The sequence below is a fragment of the Pelodiscus sinensis genome, chromosome 4 (assembly GCF_052426305.1).
Source record: "Pelodiscus sinensis isolate ZL-2025 chromosome 4, ASM5242630v1, whole genome shotgun sequence".
NCBI lineage: Eukaryota > Metazoa > Chordata > Testudines > Trionychidae > Pelodiscus > Pelodiscus sinensis.
The window spans coordinates 93,865,013-93,889,410 of NC_143055.1; the positions used below are offsets into that span (position 1 = coordinate 93,865,013).

The 24,398-nt window shown below is 39.2% G+C and overlaps 1 protein-coding gene across 5 annotated transcripts in view; it reads right to left on the minus strand.

The window, feature by feature from the left end:
- Window positions 1-24,398, minus strand: part of INPP4B (inositol polyphosphate-4-phosphatase type II B) — a 476,735-nt gene that overhangs the window by 36,966 nt on the left and 415,371 nt on the right. For all 5 annotated transcript variants that reach the window (XM_075929898.2, XM_089777992.1, XM_089777993.1 and 2 more), the window contains 4 exons: window positions 20,056-20,196; window positions 13,802-13,899; window positions 8,349-8,461; window positions 78-232 (listed from right to left, as the gene is read on the minus strand). In XM_075929898.2, coding sequence (XP_075786013.2) covers window positions 78-232; window positions 8,349-8,461; window positions 13,802-13,899; window positions 20,056-20,196 — 507 coding nt within the window. The remainder of the gene's footprint in view (window positions 1-77; window positions 233-8,348; window positions 8,462-13,801; window positions 13,900-20,055; window positions 20,197-24,398) is intronic.

Here is a 24,398-nt window from a genome sequence, read left to right on the forward strand (position 1 = left end):
AAGGCAATTTAGTCTATACATGTGTTTGAAACAAAACGCAACAGCAACAAAAACACAATAAAAAAACAAAAACATACCTTCTCATACAGTCCAGTGCCCGGATAAAGAAGTCCTTGTGTAGCTGATGTTCATCTCTCAAGATTGAGCACTGTTCTAGTGTCACTGACATGGATGTCCTGTCTTTGGCACTTTTGCAACAGGTAAAACGGATTCCATTTAGCTTGCGGCAAATCTATAAAACAGACAAACCAAACTATTACTTTTCAGCATCACATACACTGTAAAGGATAGCACAAAGTAACTCATGTTTTATTAGAGAATTCCCACCCAGGAAGGCTTACTTTTTTTTTGGTAACCATTTTCATCTTTTTTTTTTTTTGGCTGCTTCAGGGGGTAGCTGAGTTAGTCTGTACAGAAAAAAACAACAAACGGTCTGGTAGCACTTTATAGACTAACAAAACATGTAGATGGTATCATGAGCTTTCATGGACACAGCTCACTTCTTCAGATGACTGGAATTCTCTCCAAAATAAACAGGAGAGAAGTGAGGGGGCAGGGGAGAGCTGGGAGAGGGGAAGACAAAAAAGGAGGGGGTGGGTGACAGGGAGCAGAGGGCAGAGTGAATGAGAAAGAATCTGAAGTTTAGATAGTTAAAATGAAACAGATAAGAATCAAAGTCAATTGATAGTATCCTTCCTGACATAGGAATCTACACAAAGAGCAGTTTGTACCTTCATTGACTGTTAGGTAGATAGTGTCCCAACCATCCTTCGTCATGATTGAGTCCATTAATATGAGAATTTAATTTGCGGATGAACTCTAATTCCAATGCAGGACAATGTAGCACTTTAAAGACTAACAAGATGGTTTATTAGATGATGAGCTTTCGTGGGCCAGACCCACTTCCTCAGATCAAATAGTGGAAGAAAGTAGTCACAACCATATTTGATCCACTATTTGATCTGAGGAAGTGGGTCTGGCCCACGAAAGCTCATCATCTAATAAACCATCTTGTTAGTCTTTAAAGTGCTACATTGTCCTGCATTTTGCTTCAACTACCCCAGACTAACACGGCTACATTTCTATCACTATTCTAATTCCAATGATTCTCTGTGTATCTGGCTAGTAGAATTGGTTTGTGACAAGACAGCCACTTGAAGATCTTTTAAACAGTGATTAGGAAAATTAAAGTGTTCCCCAATAGATTTCTGTATGTTTCCTTTACATATATCTGATTTGTATCCATTGATTCTTTCCTGCAGAGACTGTCCAGTTTGTCTAAAATATATACCAGTGGGGCATTGCTGGCATTTGATGGCATAGATCAAATTACCAGCTGTGCAGTCAAATGACCTTTTGATTTGGTAGCTTATGTTATTGGCTCCAGTGATGAATTCGCTAGTATAGATATATGGGCAGAGTTGGCATTGCGTTTGGTTGCCAGACTTTAACACCAGATTACAGAGAGAAACTTCAGAACTTTCATTCATGCTTAAATGCAACACATTACAAATGGGCCTTAATAAAGATGCTAATTACCTTACACATTACAAAGACCTACTGATAGTCCTAGTAACTCCAGATTAGCCATTCATTGATTTACAATAAGCTATTTCCTCCTTCCCTCTCTCTCTCTCATACCACCTTCTGTTCTAAAATCTGATGTTAGTTTATAATGTGTTCACTTTCTTCATTGTATTCCTTTGTTATGTTTGGTCATGCCAGTTCTTCAAGTCATATTCTGAAAGAGAAGTGGGTCTGGCCCACAAAAGCTCATCACCTAATAAACTATCTTGTTAGTCTTTAAAGTGCTACATATTTTTTCCTTTTATTTTACCAAAATCAGACTAACATGGCTACTGCTCTATTACTCCTTGTACAATAGGAGTTACAGGCTCCAGAGTAAGAAGTCCTCCAGCTTGACAGCATTTCGACATTACAGTAGAGTCCCTATCATCTGACCTAAATGGGACTGACACATGGTCGGATTACCGAATATGTCGGATGATACAGACTCTACTGTAGAGCGCAATGGAACAGCTGATGCCGCTCCTGCCGGGGACGAAGTCCCTGCAGAACAGCATCAGCTGTTCCCTTGCTCTCTAGGAGAAGCTGCTGCTGCTGCCGCTCCTGCCTGGAAGCGTCCTGGCAGCAGCAGCAGCTTCTCCTAGAGAGTGACGGGGCAGCAAGCGGGGCCATTCTCTCGGCCCGCGCTGTATCCGACAAAGTCCCCGGGAGCTGCAGGGTCTGATAAAGCGGAGTGTCAGATTACCGGGTGTCGGTTAATCTGGACTCCATTGTATTTTGAAATAACTGCCTGCTGTGTAGATGCAGACTAAGTTATTTCGAAATAATGCTAGTTATTTTGAAATAATGTTGCTGTGTAGACGTACCCATAGTGGTTACCTTTACATTGTCAGCATCTGCTAACATTTGCCTTTCAATGGAATCAAAGATGACCCGTTTTCCTCCGGTCTCCAATATTTAGAATAAGAAATGTCTATGGTAACACATAGCAAATGTAGACTTTAAATGTACATTAAATGTAGTCCCATTATAATGAGCAATAATATATTTATTACAATAATCTAATTAATCCATTACAGCAGGAAATTGTGATTTCACAATATAAATATGCTAACATATTACGGTATCAACATCAAGAGCTCCAGACTTGACAATTGCAGGGGGTTAATTGAAAAATAGGGTAGTATAAGGGCAAACTTTGAAGGGGTTGTAAAGTAGAAAAATGCTTTTTTTCCCCCCTGAAGTATTTTAAAGATTCACTGAATGGATGACAAAAGAATTCTCTGGAGATGTGAATTGAAAATAAACCCTATTCTGTTCTTTGTTGATTATTTTAGAGTCCCATGCTGATTTATCTTTTTACTTCTTTTGAGAGTAATGTTGTATGATAATTGCAGAATTCCTATCAGAAAAAGACTTACCTTTTTACACACAATGAATTTACATTGTAATAAATGTTGTTACATTTATTACCCTATTACAAAAAGCATGAGCAATATATAAAACTGTAAAAACTTTACTGCTAAAACAGTCTGTGATGTGCCACTGAAATCTGATTGTTTCCACTGTTTAAAAAAAGGTAAAACCCTTTGCCCTGTATAGTTTTGTGTATTTGAAAATGCAGAGAAAGAAAAAGGGTTGCCTTTATACTACAACATATAAGGGAATTTTTCTGCTAGTAGGAACTTCCATAACTCCACTGAAATCCATGGTGTTGTTCCTGTTTACACTGGCAGAGAATTTGGTTCCAACCTTTAGACTACCAAGCAAGTTATAAATTGCACCCCTTTGGATACCAATACTAAACATCCTAATTTCAAAAATCTATACAGGGTGAGGTCATGTGTTCCACAGGCTCACTGGATTTATTCAGATACTGGGGTTGCAAGAGGACCCTCTGACAGCAACCGCAAGCTATGTTCCATGGCTACCCAACCATGCTCCCTCCCTCCGATGTGTTGTGTTAGCAGGAAACGATACTGGTGTTCAGGTTGATGTTCTTGACTGACAGTCATAGAACCCCTCCATCTACATAGCTGACTGACAGTTACAAAAGTAAGCTATCATTTGGGAAAGATGGGACCTCTTGATACAGACTCTGTCTCCACCGCTCCCCAATAGTCAATGGAAGGCAGAGAGAACATCAGGGACCTTTAGTCTTTATTTTTTAAGGAAATGTTTCAGAGACCCCCTGCTTCAGGAGACACCTCTCTCTTGTATGCAGATTGTTATTCAGGAGTTTACTATGTAGTAGCCCTGTAGTCCAGCCACAGAAGTGATGGAGCAGAATCAGTGCCTTCTCTTCCCTCTGCAGGCTCTACCAATAGAGGAATAATAGACCTGGCACCAGCCAGAATAGAGAGGAAACAGTTTGGACAGAGAGGGTGGAGACATCACACCAGTATTTGGTTATTATAGCATGAGATGGAGGAGATTCTGGGGAGCATATTTAGTGCTAAGGAAATCTGTGAGGAGGCTCAGTGCAGACAGAAGGTATTTTTTTTAAGCACCAACCTTGTCTCAAGCTCTGTGGAGCATAGCATGGATTGAAAATAGTGGCCTTGGATAGCTTGTAACTCATTCAAATCTGAATAGATTTTCACACAGCCAGCAAAGGACACCAGTGGGACCTCTGGATAAATCCCCTTCCAAATTTCATGTTCCTACTGTAAGAGCTCTTCAAAAAAAATAGGTGTTTTATTTATTAATTTATTTTTCTCGGAGGATTTCCTTTGTTCAATTTACCTTTTTTGTTTTTTATTTCCTTAGTTTGTATTTCTTCAAATACAATATCTAGTTGATCGGTGCTTTAATCACTGTAGTTGGAATGCATAACTGTCATGGTGACAGTAGCTACAAAAATGAAATATGTGTAATTTACTTAAAGGTGATTTGTAGAGTGCCTATCTCAGTAGCAGCTAGATATTCATTTACAAATTAAAGTACCTTCATATTTAAAACTATGAACAAGAGAGTCTGTGTACAGAAATATTCAACTGGAGCTAAACCAAGTAATTATGTTTTGCAACAGGCCCTGAGGCTCGTTGTACTCTTAAGAATAAAAGCAGGGTACTTATGAATAACCAAAGTTCAGTATGCCACAATAATGAATTTATTTCAAATTAGATAAAGATTCACTGTATAAACCAGTGATGGGTGACCTCCAGCCTGCAGGCCACGTGCAATCCCTCTGGGTTCTATGCAGACAGAAACCAGCAGAATCTGGCAACCCTGTGCATAGGCCTATGAGACATTTTGTTTACACATAGAGTTGCCAGATTCTGTTGGTTTCTGTCCATGTGGTTATTTTTCTACCAGTATTGCTAGAGTGACAAGCATAAAAGGAAGGGCACATGAAGTGGAGTTCCTCAAGGATCTGTTTTGGGACCCGTACTGTTCAATATCTTCATCAATGATGTAGATATTGGGATAGAGAGTACGCTTATTAAGTTTGCAGATGATACCAAACTGGGTGGGGTTGCGACTTCTTTGGAGGATAGGGACATAATTCAAAATGACCTTAGCAAGTTAGAGAAATGGTCAGAGGTAAACAGGATGAGGTTTAATAAAGAGAAATGCAAAGTGCTCCACTTAGGAAGGAACAATCAGTTCCATACATACAAGATGGGAAGCGACTGTCTAGGAAGGAGCATAGCAGAAAGGGATCTAGGGGTCATAGTGGACCACAAGTTGAATATGAGCCAACAGTGTGATGCTGTTGCAAAAAAAGCAAATATGATTCTAGGTTGTATCAACAGGTGTGTTGTAAGCAAAACTCGTGAAGTCATTCTGCCGCTCTACTCTGCACTAGTTAGGCCTCAGCTGGAGTACTGTGTCCAGTTCTGGGCGCCACATTTCAAGAAAGATGTGGAGAAATTGGAAAGGGTACAGAGAAGAGGGACAAGAATGATTAAAGGTTTAGAGAAGATGACCTATGAAGCCAGGCTTCATGAACTGGGCTTGTTTAGTTTGGAAAAAAGAAGATTAAGGGGGGACATGATAGCGGTTTTCAAATATCTAAAAGGGTGTCACAAGGAGGAAGGAGAAAATTTGTTCCTCCTGGTTTCTGAGGACAGGACAAGGAGTAATGGGCTTAAAGTGCAGCAGGGGAGGTTTAGATTGGACATTAGGAAAAAATTCCTAACTGTCAGGGTGGTCAAATATTGGAATAAATTGCCAAGGGAGGTGGTGGAATCTCCCTCTCTGGAGATATTTAAGAACAGGTTAGATAGACATCTGTCAGGGATGGTGTAGACGGAGCTTGGTCCTGCCTTGAGGGCGGGGGGCTGGACTCGATGACCTCTTGAGGTCCCTTCCAGTCCTATTATTCTATGATTCTATGAAGTCTAGTGTGTGCTGACTGCACATAGCACTGACCGTGAGAGCTGTATATGCTCCCTCTGCATCCAAAGTGCTGCTACATTTCAATGGGCACACCTCCGCAAATTCCAAGTACACAAGTGCAGTAAGCAGTACTACCATATCCCAGGAGATTTCTTGATAACAACAATGTTGCAGTCCACTGAGATGAGGGAGGGTCACTCATTAGCTTTGGTTGCCCATTGTTGATATAAACAGTAACTGGATACTGAAGGATAGTGAGAGAGATGCAGCCGTGTTAGTCTGGTCTAGCTGAAACAAACAACAGGACTATGTAGCACTTTAAAGACTAACAAAATGGTATATTAGGTGATGAGCTTTCGTGGGCCAGACCCACTTCCTCAGATCAATTTGTGGAAGAAAATTGGCTCAACCATATATACCAAAGGGATACAATCAAAAAAAAAAAAAAAAGTGAACACATAAAATTGACAAATCAGATTTTAGAACAGAGGGGGTTGAGGGGGGAAGGTTAGTGTCTGTGAGGTAATGATATTAGGGGTGATAAGCGGGGAAGCTATCTTTGTAATGGGTGAGAGAATTAGCATCTTTGTTAAGGCCTATACATATAGTGTCAAATTTAAGCATGAATGACAGATCTGAGGCTTCTCTTTGAAGTCTGGAGTTAAAATCTCTTTGAAGCTATGTATATTGGACAAACTTATCAGACACTTCGTCAAAGAATCAATGCACATAAAACAGACATCAGGCACTTTCACATAGAGAAAACTGTTGCTTGCCATTTTAACCAGACTGACCATTCTCTCAATGACCTTAAAACACGCATATTGTTTCAAAGAGATTTTAACTCCAGACTTCAAAGAGAAACCTCAGAACTGTCATTCATGCTGCATAGTCCTGTCTTTTGGATACTGAAGGGAGTATCTTAAATGTTTTAACATCCTTATGGGCATATATCAGTAACCAAGGTCCTAATACTGTAATATAGGCTACGTCTACACTGCAATGTTTTTGCGCAAAAGCCTGTGGAGCGTCTACACCTCATATGTGCTTTTGCGCAGTAACACAGCAGAACAGAGGGTTTTTTCTGGTGTAGGTAAACCTCCTTCTACAAGGCAGAAATTGGATTTTTTCTTCCCAAATATAATACTTTATACTCATCTTTATTGAATTTTAATCTTGTTGATTTCAGACAATTCTGTAACTTGTCAAGGTAATTGTGAATGCTAATCTTGTTCTCCAAAGAGCTTGCAACCCCTGCCAATATGAGGTCATCTGCAAATTGTATGAGCATACTCACCATTCCAAATTTCAAGTTATTGGAAATATTGAATCGTCCTGGATACAGGGCAGATGCCTATGTGACCCTCACTGAGGCTACATCTAGACTGCAGGCTTCTTTTGGAAGAAGCTTTTCCGGAAGAGATCTTCCGTAAAAACTTCTTCTGGAAGAGCACGTACACATTGCCAAAGTGCCTCAAAAAAGTGATCTGCTTTTTCGAAAGATAGCATCCACACTGAATTGACATGATCTCACATTTAAACTGTGATTACTATGGACACCACGGCACCTATGCTTTTTCCTCTTCCCTCTTCTGTAAGAACTCCCTCTTCCCCATCTACATATGCCTTTTTCTGAAAGAGCTCTTTCGGAAAAAGGCTTCTTCCTCATAGAAAGAGGATTACCAATGCCAGAAAAAACCCTTTGTTCTTTCGATTTTCTTTCAAAAGAACACAATTGCAGTGTGGATGTTAACTGAAGGGTTTTCTCCGGAAAAACAACTGTTTTTCCGAAAAAAAACTCGGTAGTGTAGACATACCCTGAATGTGGCCTCCCAGTTTGATAATGAATCTTTGATAACTATTTTTTGAGTAAGAGCTTTCTACCCATTTTTTCTACCCTCTTTCTACTAATTTTATCTAGACTACATTTCCCTAGTTTGCTCATGCAAGACTGTCAAGTCTACTGCTTCCCTACTATCCAACAGACCAGTAATTCCTGTCACAGAAGGAAATTAGATTTGGCATGATGTGTGTTTGACAAATACATGCTGACTGTTCTATATAACCTAATGAGATATTTACAAACTGATTAATAATTTCTTCCAGTATCTTTCCAGCTATCTGTAATGTCCTGGGTCCAATTTTTCTCCTTTTTAAAGACAGGTACTGATTGTCCACCTCTAGTCCTTTGTGACCTCACTCTTCCTCCAGAAGTTCTCTGTGCCATGTATCTGTGATGAGCTACATAATGAAAAATATTTAAAAAATCAAAAAGCAGAGGATTCAAGTATTGGGAAGCATGAGAGAGATCCATGAGAGGGTCACTTTCTTATAACAACTCAGCAATTGAAAATGACAGAAAATCTACAGAAATTTTTGGAGTGCCTCCTTAAAAATCTCCTTACAGCCCTGATATCAACAGGTATATGGACAATCAGTACACCACATATGAAAGTATTTGGAACAAAGCAGCTTACCGTTGCAGCCACCCACATAATTTCAACATTCTTTCTTTTTTTGGCGTGGATATTTTGATGAAGATTTTCTAGTAATCCTTTTAGGTCATTCTGTTCTTGAATATGTGGTAGGCCTGAAAAGAAAGAAAGAGTCAGTGATAATGTTTATGGGGACTTAAAAGATTTCCTCACTAAAGAAAAGCTCCAACATTTAGAGTCTCATTTTGGATTCATGATTATTTTGAGAGACCGCAGAAGCTAACTGTTTAAAGAATAAGAAAAAATATATTTCCTCTGTAAACAGAGGGCTTTGCTTTCTACAGGCCATATTCTGAGAAATATAAGTGACTAAGCAATTCAAGATTCTGTACTTGATTCTAAGTGCTTCATAGGCACAGACAAAGCACATTACCTTTTTCATATTAGCTGTTTCCAAACCAATAGTGAAAAATATTAGAGATAAATCCAGTCAATTTTTCTGTTTTTTTTTTATAGCTGTGAGATAAAATTAATGTATCAATTGTTAACATTTAAAAAAAGTAGTATCGTATATCCAAAGGAAATTTTATGAAATGCATCACTAAACAGGTGCCTTTCTTTCCTTCAAGTTGGCAAATTGAGTAATTTCGCCTACAATAAACCAGGCAGAGGTATCTTCCAATGATTAAACCAGATTCATTAGAAATAGAAAGATCCAAAATTTATTTCCAAATAAGACAGTGAAAACTAACAAGCACATTGTAATGCAAATTAGATAGCCATTTCCCTGACTTGATCACAAATAGAATGATGCATGCTTGATCTGCAGATTTATCTTTCATTTCTAATAAAGGTGCTAACTATATATTATAAGTGAAAGAAGCTGAGAAGTTATTTTAAAAATACATAAAAAGGAGTATGCTAAAAACTCTCTGAATTTCCCAACCCACATGCAGTACTGCATTGTAAAAAACCATAAAAGCAATAATAAAGGGCACGTTAAAAACTGGTTTTATAATTATATTATTAAAAATAAAACAATTATCTTATTTAAAATTTGCCTATATATTATTTTACCTGCATACTGTGTCTACTTTTTTAACCACACACAGCATACATGAAGTGAATATACAGAAAAGAGTTTCTAAATATTTGGAATCTGTTTTGTATTATTAAAAAAATATGTACGCGCATCATAATATGCTCTTTACTCCAAGACATCACAGAAGATCCTTAATTTTGGGCAGACATGCATTTTACCATGGGTACAGAAATATTTTTAAATAAAATGTGTTGCTAAAACAACTCATATCTTGATTGTGTGTGAAAGACTGTTCAAATCTTTAAATCATAACAGTATTAAGATATCAAATTATATTTGTAGATTATGAATAAATATGTCCTAGAATTACTGTATCCTATCAAAGGGGTCCTATGGTATGGCACCATGGGACTCCAGAACACTTTGCATGCAGCTCTCTTTTCTGATATGAGCGTGGTTGGATTGTTGCCCAAAGATGAAAATGGCAAATTCCAACAGAGATGTGTGTTAATTGGCATTTATAATAGTAGCTTCTTGGCAGGAGTCCTAAAAATAATTCTTACCACATACTGTTACCTTTGTGTATGTGGTGTTCAATTTATTTTTCAATAAGCACGTTACAGTTTCATATCCTTAATATGTTCTGCTCGTTGATATTGTACAAGTGGTAGTCTATATTGGATGAAACAGTGGAGATACATAACTTCATTTGTATGCATTTTTAGTAGGAAACTATCTCCAAACACTTCACTAGTCTATATAGTTTAATAGGAGTAGAGAGTCAAAGGGAATGAGAAATGAAGGTGAGTGGGCAAGTGAAAACTGTTTCCATCGGTGGTTTGAAAAAAAGGTGAAAGGTCAATAAAGCAAGGATGTGCAGAATGGCTGCTCCAGAACTACAGAGGAGGAAGTTTGCCAACCAGAGGTGATGAAAAAGTAGGAGGCGGCCAGTTGAGCAGAGAGTGTGGACAAGAGAGAGAGACAAATAAGGTGTGCTACAGCAGCTGCACAGAAACCTTTATTTTTTCTCTCAAAACAAATCTGAAAAGAATCCAGAAGTGAGAGGATAGTCAGCGTCATAGAAATGACAATGTCCAGTAATGAATACCATCTGTCTTCATAAAGACAGTTACAATGTTCTTAAATAGAACTATCCACTTTGTAGTGGGAACTTCGCACATTGGAAGAAAACTAAGCCTGGAAAATTAAGGGACCATCAGTAGAGAATGGCTCTCACATACTTGAACAATGGGTTCCTATGAGTAGGGCCTTTGCCTTTGAATAGGCTCTCTCTTTGCCAGAACCCTGTTTCAGTGAAAAAGGGGTCAGAGTCCATGGAGACCATGCACCAGTGCATGAGTGGTAGTAACAATGACCAGTTACAACTCAGACCCAGGATGATTAGCAGCATGTGAGTTTCAGCATTCGGATCCTATCACAACACTGCTCTCTCTTCAGAGAGCAGGGCTGGTCATGTAATGTCAGTGCAATGAGGCTCTTTGTACAGCATGTTTAAAATGGTGGAGCCTGAAGAGCTAGGATTTGAGGAGGCCACTGGGAAATCCAACAGTAAAGACAAGAGGGGAATTAGTGGTATAACAAACTGGGACTTAAATCAGTGGTATAGTTGAGCAATTTTGCAGAGGTGCCGATGGGCAGATCAGGATGTGGAAGAATTGATAATGGTCAGTAGGCAAGAGGTGGTTCTGCTTGGTAAGCACCATTAGTCAAGAAAGGAATTTCTGTCTGTAAGACATTTAACTGAAGACAGTTGAAACGAAGCTGAAACTTTACTTGGGGCTTATCTTCACAGCGAGCTGCATCTCAGTAATCCAGGATATGAATCTACAGTGTACCAGTTTGCTGTGCTGTAACTCACAGAGCAGCAGAAGTCCTGGAATGTAGCTGAACACTTACACCTTAAAATGTACTTAAAGCTCTCCAAATGTATGTCTACACAGCAGTGTTCTTTAAGAATAACTAACATTATTTTGAAATACCAAAATGCATGTCTACACAGCAAGTCATTATTTTAAAATAATGTTGATCTGGAGGACTTTTTACTCTGACTCCTGTAACCCTCATTTTACAAGGAATAAGGGAAATTGAAGGAAGAGTGTTCTTCTTTCGACTTCTTGCAGTGTAGACAGCACCAAAAGCCGAATTAAGCTATTTTGACTTCAGTTATGCAACTGATACAGCTGAAGTTGGATATCTTAATAGGGCTTTTGCCTTGCTGTGTAGATGTGCCCCAGCTGTGCAGTAAGAATGTTCATACAGGGAGTAATTGCAGTGTAGATAATGCGCTGTAAATCCACATTCTACCTTAGTGCACATTAAACTTCCCTGTGTAGAGAAATCTCATGTCAAGAGAGCAGAGAAAGGGTAGATGGAGATGAGTTATTAAAAGCTGTTGAATGGTGTCTGTATCTCTTTCTCCTCTCTAGCTGAGTATCAGCATTTGGTATATGCAATTAAAAGATGGAGAGAAAATAAACAGAGGAAAGAATGTAAAGAAAGACCAAGAATTGCACATCTCTATCAGAAATAGAGAAGCTGCAGTAAGAGAAATGTGATGTGATGAAAAATGTGCAGTGAGGCAAGATAAGCCCAGTTCTTGAAGGGAAACATTCTTACACAGAGGTGGTCCAGAAAGATGGTTGTCAATGACTGCAATAAGATCAAGGACACTGAGAAGACAGCAGCAACAGTAAAAATGAGGTGAAAGGAGGAAGACACGTGGGAGAACAGTTACATTTTATCATCAGAATAAACGCATGACAGTAAAAAAAAAAAAAAAAAGAGGGGGGGGGAAGTACCTGTCAATTGTAATGCCTGTGCTAATGAGGCTAACTGAGTGGGCTGGAAGTTCCCCATACATAGCTTTTGATGTCAGATGGGTGTTGAATCAAAGAAAAAGGGATTTTATAATGGGCCATCCAGTTCAGGTCTTTTTTCAAGCCACAAGAGATAGTAGAAGGCCAATTCTGGATTTTATAAAAAGTGTACAGAGTAGAGGCAGATTTGGGGGGAGGAGGGAGGATTGTTGATATGGGTAAAGGAGAAAAGGTTGTTGTCAGTGATACCATATGCATGGAAGAGAGGAGTAAGTAATGGTGGCTTTGAGATGCACACTGCACATTAATGCACATAACAGAGCAACCCAGAATAATACTGTAAGAGATCCAATCTTTAATAAGTAATGTATGATGAAAAATAGAAAGATTTTACAAACTGTGGAAGGAAAAACATTCTAAAACATTAATCTAACAGTGAGTTGTAAGTGTAAGACAAGAACACAGTGAAAAAATGAAGATTTTCTATCTCTTTATAAAAATAAGGAGTTACGGTGTCAGAGATAAAGTCATTTCATGCAGCCATTTGAAAAGCTGAGTTTCTCAGCCTGTCACCTATTTAGATTATTGCTGCAGGCAAATAGAGAGTAAATTCATTAGCAAGAGTCTACTCTCTAGCTAATGCAACAATTCTGGCAACTTCAGACAAGAAAGGCTGTCTTGCATAGTACTTAAAATTATTCATTTGCAGATTAAAGAGATGGCAATTGCAAACATCAAAGTTAGAGAGGAGCAGCAAAAGAAAAAATCTGATTAGCTGTCAAGGTGAAAAAAAGACTAACCCGAATGCCACTAATTCTAGTAAAAATTAAAAAAAACAAAACAAATAGTCTTGCAGCACCTTGGAGACTAACAAAAAATGTAGATGGTATCTCATGAGCTTTCATGGGTACAACCCACTTCTTAACCCCCTTCTCTCTGCTGCATTTAAAAAGCTGGTGTGCAGCAGGGGAGACCTGGCGTGAGCTGGGAATCAGCTGTCGTGGCTTGTACTGGTTTCTCCCTTTCCCCTCACCTGCTGCACTTCTGATTTTAAAATGTATTAAGAGCCAGCAGGCAGTGTCTCGACTGGGTGCAAGCTGAGAATCAGCTGATTCCCGGCTAGTGCCCCTGCCTCCTCTGCCCTCTGCGGAGACTGTGCTTGGGGGGGGGACTGGCTTTTAAGCTAGGTCCCATTCCCTCCCATTGCTTCTAATGGAGGCAGCAAAGGGGGGAGAGGAAGTGACTAGTTGAGGGACTCTGATTATGCTTACCGGATAGTCAACTAGTCCACTAGTCACTTACATCCCTAGTAGTTACCTCTACTTATATTAATAAAATATACAAAACATGATACAGTAATTTACTACATTGCTACTGTTTCACCATTCTGCTTTGGCCTGGGATCCTGCAACTTGTGCTATGCAGCTGGTCCCCAGTGGTATACCATACAGCCATGGGGTTCACCTACTTGGAATACGTTGCAAGATTGACATTTAAACATAAAGCAACTGCACAATAACACTTTTAAAGTTTCAGCATTACAATTTGCTGTGGTCTATCACCTATAACTTGTGTTAAAATCCATTTGAATGTTGTATTATTAATTTTATACTTACAATCAGGAGGCATTTTTTCACTAAACAACTTGTAATATTCTTTAAGAAGTTCAAAATTTTCCTGGTTAACCCTTTCTTGCAACGTGGTGTCTCCAAACCTTAAGAAAAAGAAAAGCACAGAGCAATGTTGGAAATAAAAAAAAATAAATTCTATAAACAAATACATCCCCACTCTACTGACTTACCTGAAACCAAGATGCAACACACATACTTAACTAAGTCTTCGCTATGGCTTCCTTATGCAAATAGAACTGTTTTTTCCTAATATTTGTTTAAAACAGATACAACACAAATCTAAAATATATGACACCATTAAAAACACTAGTTTAAACCACTCCTAAACATCTTTCAAACAAATGAACAAACTAATAGACAAAAAACCCTGCTTACTTGCATCTCATGACTATTAAGTTCCAAATCCAACTTTCCTGTAGACAGGCAGAGTAAATGCAAGGAGTTGCTGTGGAAGTAAATGCCAATCTGCCTTTCTACAAACATCACCAGCTTTTACATCCCATTTACTTGTGATGCAAATAATGCTTTTGCTCAACTATACCAATGTCTAGCTGAACTCAGCAGCTGAAAACAACTCAGACAAGAAAAAGGTAATGTCAGCAGGAAAATATTTTGAACACTTCACCACCACTCTTGCTGCACAATCTACTTACTGTCTGCAGCAAATAATCAAGGTTCATATCCTTGGATCCTTATGGACTCCTCTCTTTGTTCCTCATCAGCTGGACTAAGATTTCAGGCATTCTTTCTTGCATCATCAGCTAGCTAAATGATGTCCTTTGCTGTTAGATAGTGGCCTAGAACTGTGACTCACAACTTTGTGGCCTTCAGTCTAGATAACGGTGGCTGCATTTAAGTGAAGCTAAAAGACACACTTGAAAAAGGCTTCAGTTGTTCCACTATGCTATTGCCTATTTTTTCACCCAAAAGTTCAATAGTCTGACTCCTCACAGGACACCCAGTCAACTTCAGGATGTCTGTTCTCATATCTAAGGCTCTCATGGCATTGGCCTAAGCTGCTTAAGGCTACAACTACACAACAGCAGAAAGCTGACAAAATACGAAACTTCAGCTGAGTAATGTAGCTGGAGTCAACATATCTTAAGTTGAGTTACTACAGGGTTTATACCTCAAGGGGGCAATGGGAGAAACTCTCACATTGCTTTACTGACAACCCTGTTACTCTAACACGGATGAGAAGAGTAAGGAATGTCAATCTGTGGTCCATTTGGCACCTCTTCATGAGATCTGCTAAATCAACTGCCAGTGGATCCATCTCAGTGTGTCAATAACAGGCAGTAGTATAGATGCATTGAAGAGAATTCTTTCTAAGACTATGATTTTCCATGACAGTTAGGATTCACAGATGCTACTCTTCACACCTCTAGAGTGAATTGCTGACAGTGAAAATAGTGTGTTCTTGCAGGAGGTTCAAAACTATAGAACTCTCTTTTTGGAGAGCTGAGAATAGTTTCTGAGGTCACTGCCTCCAGAGAGACATGTAACATCTCCAAGTCTAGCTTTTCCATAAAATCCGAAGCAAAAAGGAAAAGACAACAGAAGAACAAAGGAAGGGCAAAAAGAGCTGGAAGAAGGATATGGAGAAGAGAGAGAGAAAGAGAGAGAGAGAGAGGGGCACATGAGAGGTGAAGAAGTGGAAGAAAAGGAAGGGAAAAAAATCCAGCGATTCACTAGGAATAAGAGAGGAAAATCAGAAGGTCTTTACTGTATGGTGATAATCTATGGAAGGTGCTTTACTATGATAACTGTAGAACAGGTTGAATCTCTGTAATCCTGATTTCCTTGGTCTGGCACCATCCCTGGTCCAGAATCATCAGGATGACCCCATAAGGCTAGGAGCATTGCCAAACTTGGGGGTCAAGGGAGTGGAGCCTTGGCTGGCAGCAGAACTGCCCATTGGAGCACGGAGCCCCTGGTGGCAGCAGGGCCACAGGGTGGAACATGGAACCTCAGGGGGCAGTGGAAGCTGCTGGGGGGAATACAGAGTGCCCCCTGGGTGGCAGCAGAACTGCAGGGCTAAAGCAGACTCCCTGGTGGCAGGAGAGCGGGGGGAAGAGAGTAGAGACCCTGATTCACCATGGGCAGAGCTCCAGGCAGCAGTGGGGCAGCCAAGGAGGAAAAGTGGAGCCATCTCCCCTAGTCTGGGGCCAGGCAGGTCCCAAGGGTGCTGGACCAGCAAGGTTCAACCTAGATCCTTTTATGAGACACAAACTTGACATAATGCACAGTTCACCATAGGTTGGAAGTGAGGACACCATCTAAGGAGAAAGAATTTGGCCTACCTTAGGCAGACAAAAAAACCCAATCTGCACAGCCACAGTGTTACCAATAAGGATATGTGATATTAGTCTGAGTGCCTGTCTCCATATGTTTCTTGGTAGTATTGCTTTACTGATAAGCAGAAATTATGAGTTCTATTTTTTGCTTATGGATGTTAAAATTAGATTAATCAACTAATCAAATAGTCGTTGGAATTTCCATTGACTATTCAATTAGTTGATAAGGGTGCTTCTGCTCTGAAATGTACATTTGTTCCTTTCAAAGACTAAAACACTGCATTTAGCCTGGGGCCAGAGGAGGGACTTAGAGTCCCCTGCTGGTCCCAGGCTCCATGTGGCACTTCCAATTTGAAATGTACAAGAGACCCAAAGCAGGGGGCTCTTGTGCATTTCAAAGATTGAAACACTGGGGCCAGAGGAGGATTCTGAGTCCCACATTGGCCTTGAGCTCCATGCGGCACTTCCACTTTGATATCAACCAGAGCCCCAGCAGGGACTCTTGTACATTTCAAAGGTGGAATGCCACCGCTGCACCCCTGCCCCCTTCCATGGAACTGGAGCCGGGGGGAATGGCTTTTAAGCTAACTCCCCCCAGCACCTTATCCTCTCCCTCCCCCCCGCTGCCTCTTTCTGATAGAGGCAGCGGGGGGTGGGGAGGAAGCGACTAGTCGATTATTCAATAAGCTTTTCCTTATCAGATAGTTGACTAGTCGATTAGTCGCTTACATTCCTACTTTTGCTACAGAAATGGTCAGCCTATATAACTACTTATTCGGAGTGATGCTTTGTTTTCAATTACTTATAAGAAGCTTAGCTAGAGTGCGTACTTTGGAAAAGTTTGAATTTTCTAGGAGCAAAACACGGGCATAAACCTTGATCCTTAGCAGATTTTGAAGTCCATCTTGACAATGCCCTGGCAGGGATGATTTATTTGATGTTGGTCCTGCTTCGAGCAGGGAGCTGAAGTAAATGAGCTCCTGAAGTCTCTCCCAATCCTAATGCTCTAGGATTCCACGATTCACAGCAACTAAGAGGAAGGCTGGGCAGCAGAAACCTGCTGCTGTCACTCAACACCACTTCAGACTTATATTTTGGGTAAACAGATTATTGCTAATTTTGATGTGTTCTTTGTATTCAATAAAAGCAAAGGATTTTTGGAGAGGAAAAAACTCTGCTGTGTACCAATCATTTCTCAGCCAGTGGTTCTCTACCCCCACTGATTTATTTCCTAGCAAACAGACTAGTTACCCTAGCTTTCGGTTCAGATAGCCTGAGGTCACCACCCAGATAAGGAAAAAACATCAAACAATAGTTCCACAGCCACTATTGTATGCAATGGCTGCAGTAGCTTAAGCCACCACTGTGCCCATTACCACAATATGTAAGTGTTGCAATAGAGAAAGTGGATAATCTTTCATGGGTCGTTTGGCTAGCCTGGCTACATTGTTTTTGATAAAATACCATGCCACCACCCTTCCTCTGCATCTTTGCACTGTCCACATCTGTCCCAGCTGAACTGTACTATGGAAGTTGTGTAAATGTGCATGCAGAATTTGGATCTAAATTCTTAAGTTGTGTGATACAGAGAGGGTTAAAGATCTATGTAAACAATTCCTAGATTGTAATGCTGTACTTTAAGACCCTGTCATGATTTCTGTATGTCATATGCATGACTTCTTACAATGCAATCCAAATAAACATTAACTATATCTGCTCTTCTGTTGCAGCTTGCCTATCACTTCCCTAGTGTGTCAGAGTTACTCTTAAATTGAATATATTTCTAGCTGAGGCTCACTGACACTGGAGATCTTCTGTTCTACTGAAATAACATTTATTAGAACATTAATAAAAGATGATTTTATTGTTATTGTTTCATATTATCATCTCTCTCCAATTCTTTTAGATAATCTTAATACTACAAAACACATTAAGTGTTCCCAGTCTTAATTTCAAATCTCTAGTACAAATGAGAATCTTTAAAAATCAGGGGAGTCCAGTGAAGTGGGATATTATTATTAACTTAAAGTTTTATGTTTATACCTAAAATGGCAGCATAGTTATTTCTCCATAGATTAATCCAATTTGATCTGCTTGCCAGACATGAATTTGTGTGTGTGTGTGTGTGTGTGTGTGTGTGTGTGTGTGTGTGTGTGTGTGTGTGTGTGTGTGTGTGTGTGTGTGAAAAAGAGCAGTACTTTGATTACTATGGACAACAGCACCATATTCCCTGTCACTTAGGCATCATCTTCAACTCAGCTCTCCCTCTAAATTCTCACATCCAGGCTATATCTAAATCTTGCTCATTCTTTCTGCTTAACATCTCTAAGATCCCAGTCCTTCCTATCCATCTACATAGCTAAAACTCTCTTCTATGCTCTCATCTCACAGTTTGCAATACCTTTTGTCTCTGGCCTTGTCAAATACAATCTTGCCCTGCTCATATTTATTCCCAATGCTGCTGCAAATATAATTTTCTGAGCCTGTCATTTTGATGATATCTTTCTTTGCTTCTCTCCACTGGTTTCCCTTTCTTTACTGCATCAAATATAAGCTACTCATCTTCAGATTTAAGGCTTTTCACACCCTAGTCCCACCTTACTTATCTCCAGTTCACTACTGAGATGTCAATTCCTGCTTCTGATTGGTCCATGCCAGCCTCTATCACCAACTTGTTCAAACTTCTAAAGCAAGTCCCTTCTAAAACAAGCTCTCTCTCATGCTGCCCCCCAAAACATCTACAATGCTACTTCCTTATTCTTCATCTAATCCCTACAATTCTTCTATGCATCGATGCCTACAACAAAGATTAGGCCCTGTATCCTTGTACTACTGTGTCCATCCATCCATCTCTTTTCTTAAACTTAGATTATGTATTCACAAAGAGCTGGAAGTCTCAATTACCACTTGAGCAGAAGCTGTTGTCTCAGCTGGGCTTGGAGAAGCTAACCTTTTCTGCTGCTGAAGTACTTTATTTTTAGCATGGTATCTCAATCAATGCTAGCATGGATATGTCTCCTAGAGCTGAAACACACCTTCAGCTCCAAGTTCAGTCATAACCCTGGACTGTAAACTCTTTGGAGTATAGTCCATCTCTTGTTTTGTGTTGGTACAGCACACTGGGGCTCTGTTCCACGACTAGAGTTCTATACACAATAATACAAATAATAAATAAGAATGTGTTTTCTCTAACTGTACAGTGCACCAAAAATATTAGCAACATGTAACTCTGGAGGCGCTTCCTTGTCGTCATGTATATTATTTAACATTACCGAGAGCCGTTCTTCACCTAGGAAGCAGGTAAATAGTTCGATGAATCTTTAATAGGAACTGCACTATATTCTGAATAGCTTGATATATAGAGGCTGTAGGCTGCCATATTTATATATTGAAAGTTTAGGATAATATAACATCACCATTCCTGCAACTGGGACATAACCAATTTATTACCTATTCTCTCTACTCATGTGCCCCATATTATCCATTTTTTTAAGCACGAGGAAAGTATGTATCCCTCAGTGCCTGTTACCTGCTCAACATTTCAACTTCACATGCTGTGATAACAAATTAAGTGGTTTTAGGATTTTCCAAGAGATGTTTAAAAGAGCGAAAATCTGCTCTTTGAGACTACATCACTTCTGTCAGTGTGAACTAGAGATAAGTGTGTATATTCAAGGACAAATCAGGTTTTAACTGTAGGAAATAGATGAATATTTTATCATATATCTTTTCCTGACTTTTTGCACTGTTTGTTTTAGTTCATACCATCGAATTATCTCCCTTAATCTGATTTATATTTCTAATATGTACCAGAAGAATCTGAGCTGGCACAGGGCAAGTAATAAGCAAGATTCCATGTAATCCTGTGAAAGACCATCTGGACTATCACAAACATCAGAAGCAGAAATTGAAACATGTATCTCTCTAAAGGTGCTGCCTTACCTCTCTGCAAGTGTTTGCTGTTCATTGATTCCAACATTAAAGAGGACTGGGTACACACGCAGCTGCTTTCCTTCTTTGATCTCTTGTGGCAGCAGCTCAAACATCTTTGCTGGAAGCTTGACCTCTATTACATAATGATCACTAGGAAAATAAGAGGAAGCATAAGAGATGAGACTATCTAGCTGTTCAATCTAAACTATCACTTTTCTAGGTCCCACAGCAAAGAATGTTTACACTTAGAAATCAATGTGTTTTGCCCCTGATAATTGTATTAAACCTTATAATTTCAAATCTCTTCCATTTATTTTTGTTTTAAAACCACAGCACATCTATAAGGAAATAGGATCAGTAATATAATTAGAAACTAGGTCTTGATAATGACTTCTTCACTGAAGTGGAAAAAAGGATTAAAAAGCGATTGAAGTAGAAAAATTAAGGAAGAGCCTCTTGCCTCATCACTTGCTATAGAAATATTAATATAACCCTTAAAATGCCATATGCTGAGCTACACCACAATTTCCATTTGGGTTGGACTCGAATTGGCCTGAAGTGCACTCCAATACAATTTGCATAACATCTTGTATGCAGTGAAAACCTGGGTGACATCTTTGCCCTATCGCAATCAATGGCAAAACCTGCACTGTGTTCAGTGGATCAGTGGCACTAGAAAAATATAGTTTAAAAATAAAGGATGGTTCATTACACAAATATGAATTCTGGTGCTTTTGAAGTAACATGATGTAACAATTTTGGTGTTTTATCTGTGTGTCTAGTCTCATTTTATGAAAATCATGTTTCAAGCCTCAATTTTGACTATTGCTTTGATAGTATAGTGTGAAAGACACTGTTACCATCAAGTTGTATTGTATCATCATCTTGTTGAAATGGGATTTGTGCCTAGGTGTCTGACCCTGAATGGAAAAACAGCAAAGGTGCCTCTGCTCTCAGAGAACCATGGAATTACTAAATCTAGAGACTAAGGCAATGGAAGCTGGTTCTCCCGGTTTATATCCAGAGGACTGGGGCTTCAATTACCCAATGAGGGCTTTCCAGCCAGCCAGAGGAGACAAACCAAACATTGCCAGAAAGCAGACAGTATCAAAGGGAAGAGGGCAAGGAAAGACTTACCCACCTGATACAAGGATAGGGCTAGTACAGACTCATAGAGGAGAGCATACAAGGGTCTGTTGTTTTGCATAGCTCTTTATAATTCTTGTACTGTTTCACAATAATGTGTGGGAGTGGTTAAGCAGTTCTTCTGTATAGTCTTTGTGTTCCTTCCTAGATCTGTCATGCAGTGCTAGAAGAATTAAAGTATAATCTAGCACTGTGGAGTCCATCCAGTTCTGAAGCAGTAGCCGCTCCAGTGAACTAGCCACACTCAACTGGCCAAATAGCCACATGTGGCTAGTGGTGAGCATATTGGGATTGGTCCTGCCTAGAGCAGGGGGCTGGACTTGATGACCTTCTGAGGTGTCTTCCAGTTCTATGGTTCTATGATATTGGACATGAAAGATCTAGCATGTCCATAAAGGTGGAGCTGTGGAAAGAGCATGAGAGCATGCATAAGCTACAGGGGAAATTTGGAAGGCTCCTGGAGGTTTGGGCAGCTGGACTATGGTTTCCTACCATCTCAAGTGCAGTCAAACAGGAAATTTGTGGGAGTGTGTTTGAAAGGCCAGATCTAGATATACTGTCCAGACCTGGTGTGTTTGGAAGCAAGCAAGATTTCAAGTTTGGGTCCAGTATTGCAGACTGGTGACCACACATAGCGGGGCCAGACAGGGGCCTTACACATGCCCTAACTCAGGTAGCAGTAAGGCAAATCCGGTATTGTTAATCAACATATGCTCTATTCAAGTAGGTACTCTCATTAGCAGTAACATTAGCTGTGGGCTAGTAGTGCAAGTCTCAAAGCAAAAAAGGCTCTATGCCCCAGGTAAAACTAATTTATGTTTTCTGTATTTAATTCCTTAGTTTCAAGCAGTACAGAGTGGATGAGGCTTCTGCTTGCACAGAAAACTCTTTTCAGATGACCTTTGCATAATGGCACTCATCCCCAGCCTGTGGACTGGAATTCTTAATTGCTGAATCTTGATAATCAAAATGCTATTGTACTGCTACTATGGTATGATGGCACGTGAAAAGAAATGTTGACTCGGTCTAATTTTAAAAAATAAGTGCTTCTAAACAAACTCAAAAGACCATCATAATCATTGCATTTCACATCCAAGAATCACTATCTTTGGACTATAAAAGAAAATTATAAGATGTCGCTTTTGGATATGACAAATGGGAAACATTGTAAATGTGGTGTTTGTTTTTTGTATGCTATCCACAGTGGTACTAGACCACCTTGCAGAACTTTTTCAATTTCCATTGAATTGCACAATGACAAAAGCGGCCTCAGATTATTTTAAGAAATGCTATTGAGCTGCGATAAGAAGGAACCATCAGAGGAACGAGCTTCTGATCTCTCGTCCACAGCTTGTTTGCCCTTTCTATTTATTCCTAACTAGCTTTAAGATAGAGATTAAAAATATGATATGTGCCTGGATTGCCTGTAATAGCAGAGGACTGGATTTAATGATTTAGGGGCTTGTTTCTAATCCTATGTTTCTAAAAATCATTATAAAATTTTAGCATTTATTAGTATCTCTTGCAACAGAAATTCTAAATAGGTTGAGAATGATAACAGATCACATCACCATATTTAGGTATTATTTAAATTTTGGGACTGTCCATTTGCCTTAACCATGCAGGTGGTGATAAAAAAATACTAGCCAAAAGTTTTTACAATGAAATACCCTGTTATGCCTTAAAGTTCATGTATATAATAGAAAATTGCCAATAAATGTTTTAAATACTCTTTTTTTTAAACTACTTTTGTGACTAGCAACTGTTTAAACTTGTGAAACTGAACATTGCTTACTAAAAGTGTTTTGGGTCTTTAGCAAACGTAATGCTGTGATGTTTGCATTAGCTTATTGTCATACGTAAGAGGTAGTACCTAAGCATTTCTCTGGAAAGCAAATTTCAGATAATACTCTCACTTTGCGAGCTTTATAACAAAAAGAGAGAAATGAATTTTCCCATCTAGTAGCTCCACAGTCTCCCTTTAAATTTCATTTTAGAAATATCTACTATATAAAATTAACCAAAGAAAAAACAACAACATTCTTGTCAGAAAAGAGGGTGGGTTTTTTTGCACAGTGATCAGAAAATTCTCAGGTTTTGACTGCACTTTGGCTCTTTACATTTAACCTGAATAGCCCTGATTTGTGCTGCATCATCACATCTCTAACTGAAATGGGTCTCAGCAGAGGTGAAGCTTCTTTTTATAAACTGATACAACCGATTTCATTCTGTGGCTCACCCATTGGCAAGTACCGTATAGTAATGATAGGCAGTTACTCTTCTTCCTGACAACTGTCTGTTCTATCAATCAATAATGCCTCAAGTATCTTAAAGCCTATTTCAAAACCTGGACCTCCTAGAATGACAGTTCAATCAGCTGCAGTAATGGCACCAAGCCAGTAACAGTGATTGTTGAATTTTTTTCTAGACTTTTGATGGGAATGATTTACAAAGGATGTCTTTCCTTGGTTCATGGTTTACTCTATACACCATAATTTTTCTTAATTATTCCTAATGTTTTCCCATCATTCTCTGTCCTTCCTGGCTATTTATTTCAGTCCCTTCTCAGAATGCTCAAAATATGAGAATAAACTGTCAGAAATAATAAAGAAAAATAGTGGTGAATACTGCCTCCTTCCCCAGCAGTGGAATTACATCTTTTCTAAAAAGTCGCTGCTCTTAGCTGAATTTAGTTTACTGTCATCTTAAGAATTATAGCACTATTAAGGAAATAAGTTCTGTGCAATGAAAAACATTTGAAGCTTTAGATTTGGATAATAATAAAGAAGAAAAAATAGTTAATCAATTGCAAACTACTTTTCAATCACTGTATGTCACAAACACTATTACAGTATTCCATTTGTTCTACAATCTAGTACTGCTTCTTTCAGAAGCAGAGTGAACTAGTATTTAAAGCACAGTTAAGGATTTAAAACAGCTGTTTTAATGTCCAACTCTGCCACAAGTATCCTATATGACCTTAAGCAAATCACAAGGTTAATTTTTTTCTAAATGTTGGTTTATTTTAATATTGGGTTCCCTAGTTAGATACATCAGATCAGGTCTTCAGAGATGCATTTCCACATCTCCACAGACAAGAATGGAAATTGAATGTTCAAAACAGGGATGGGAAATAATTTTTGCCTGGAGGCCACTTCCAAAATTTTTGAAGTAGCTCCAGGCCACCCCAGAAGGGTGGGGCCTAA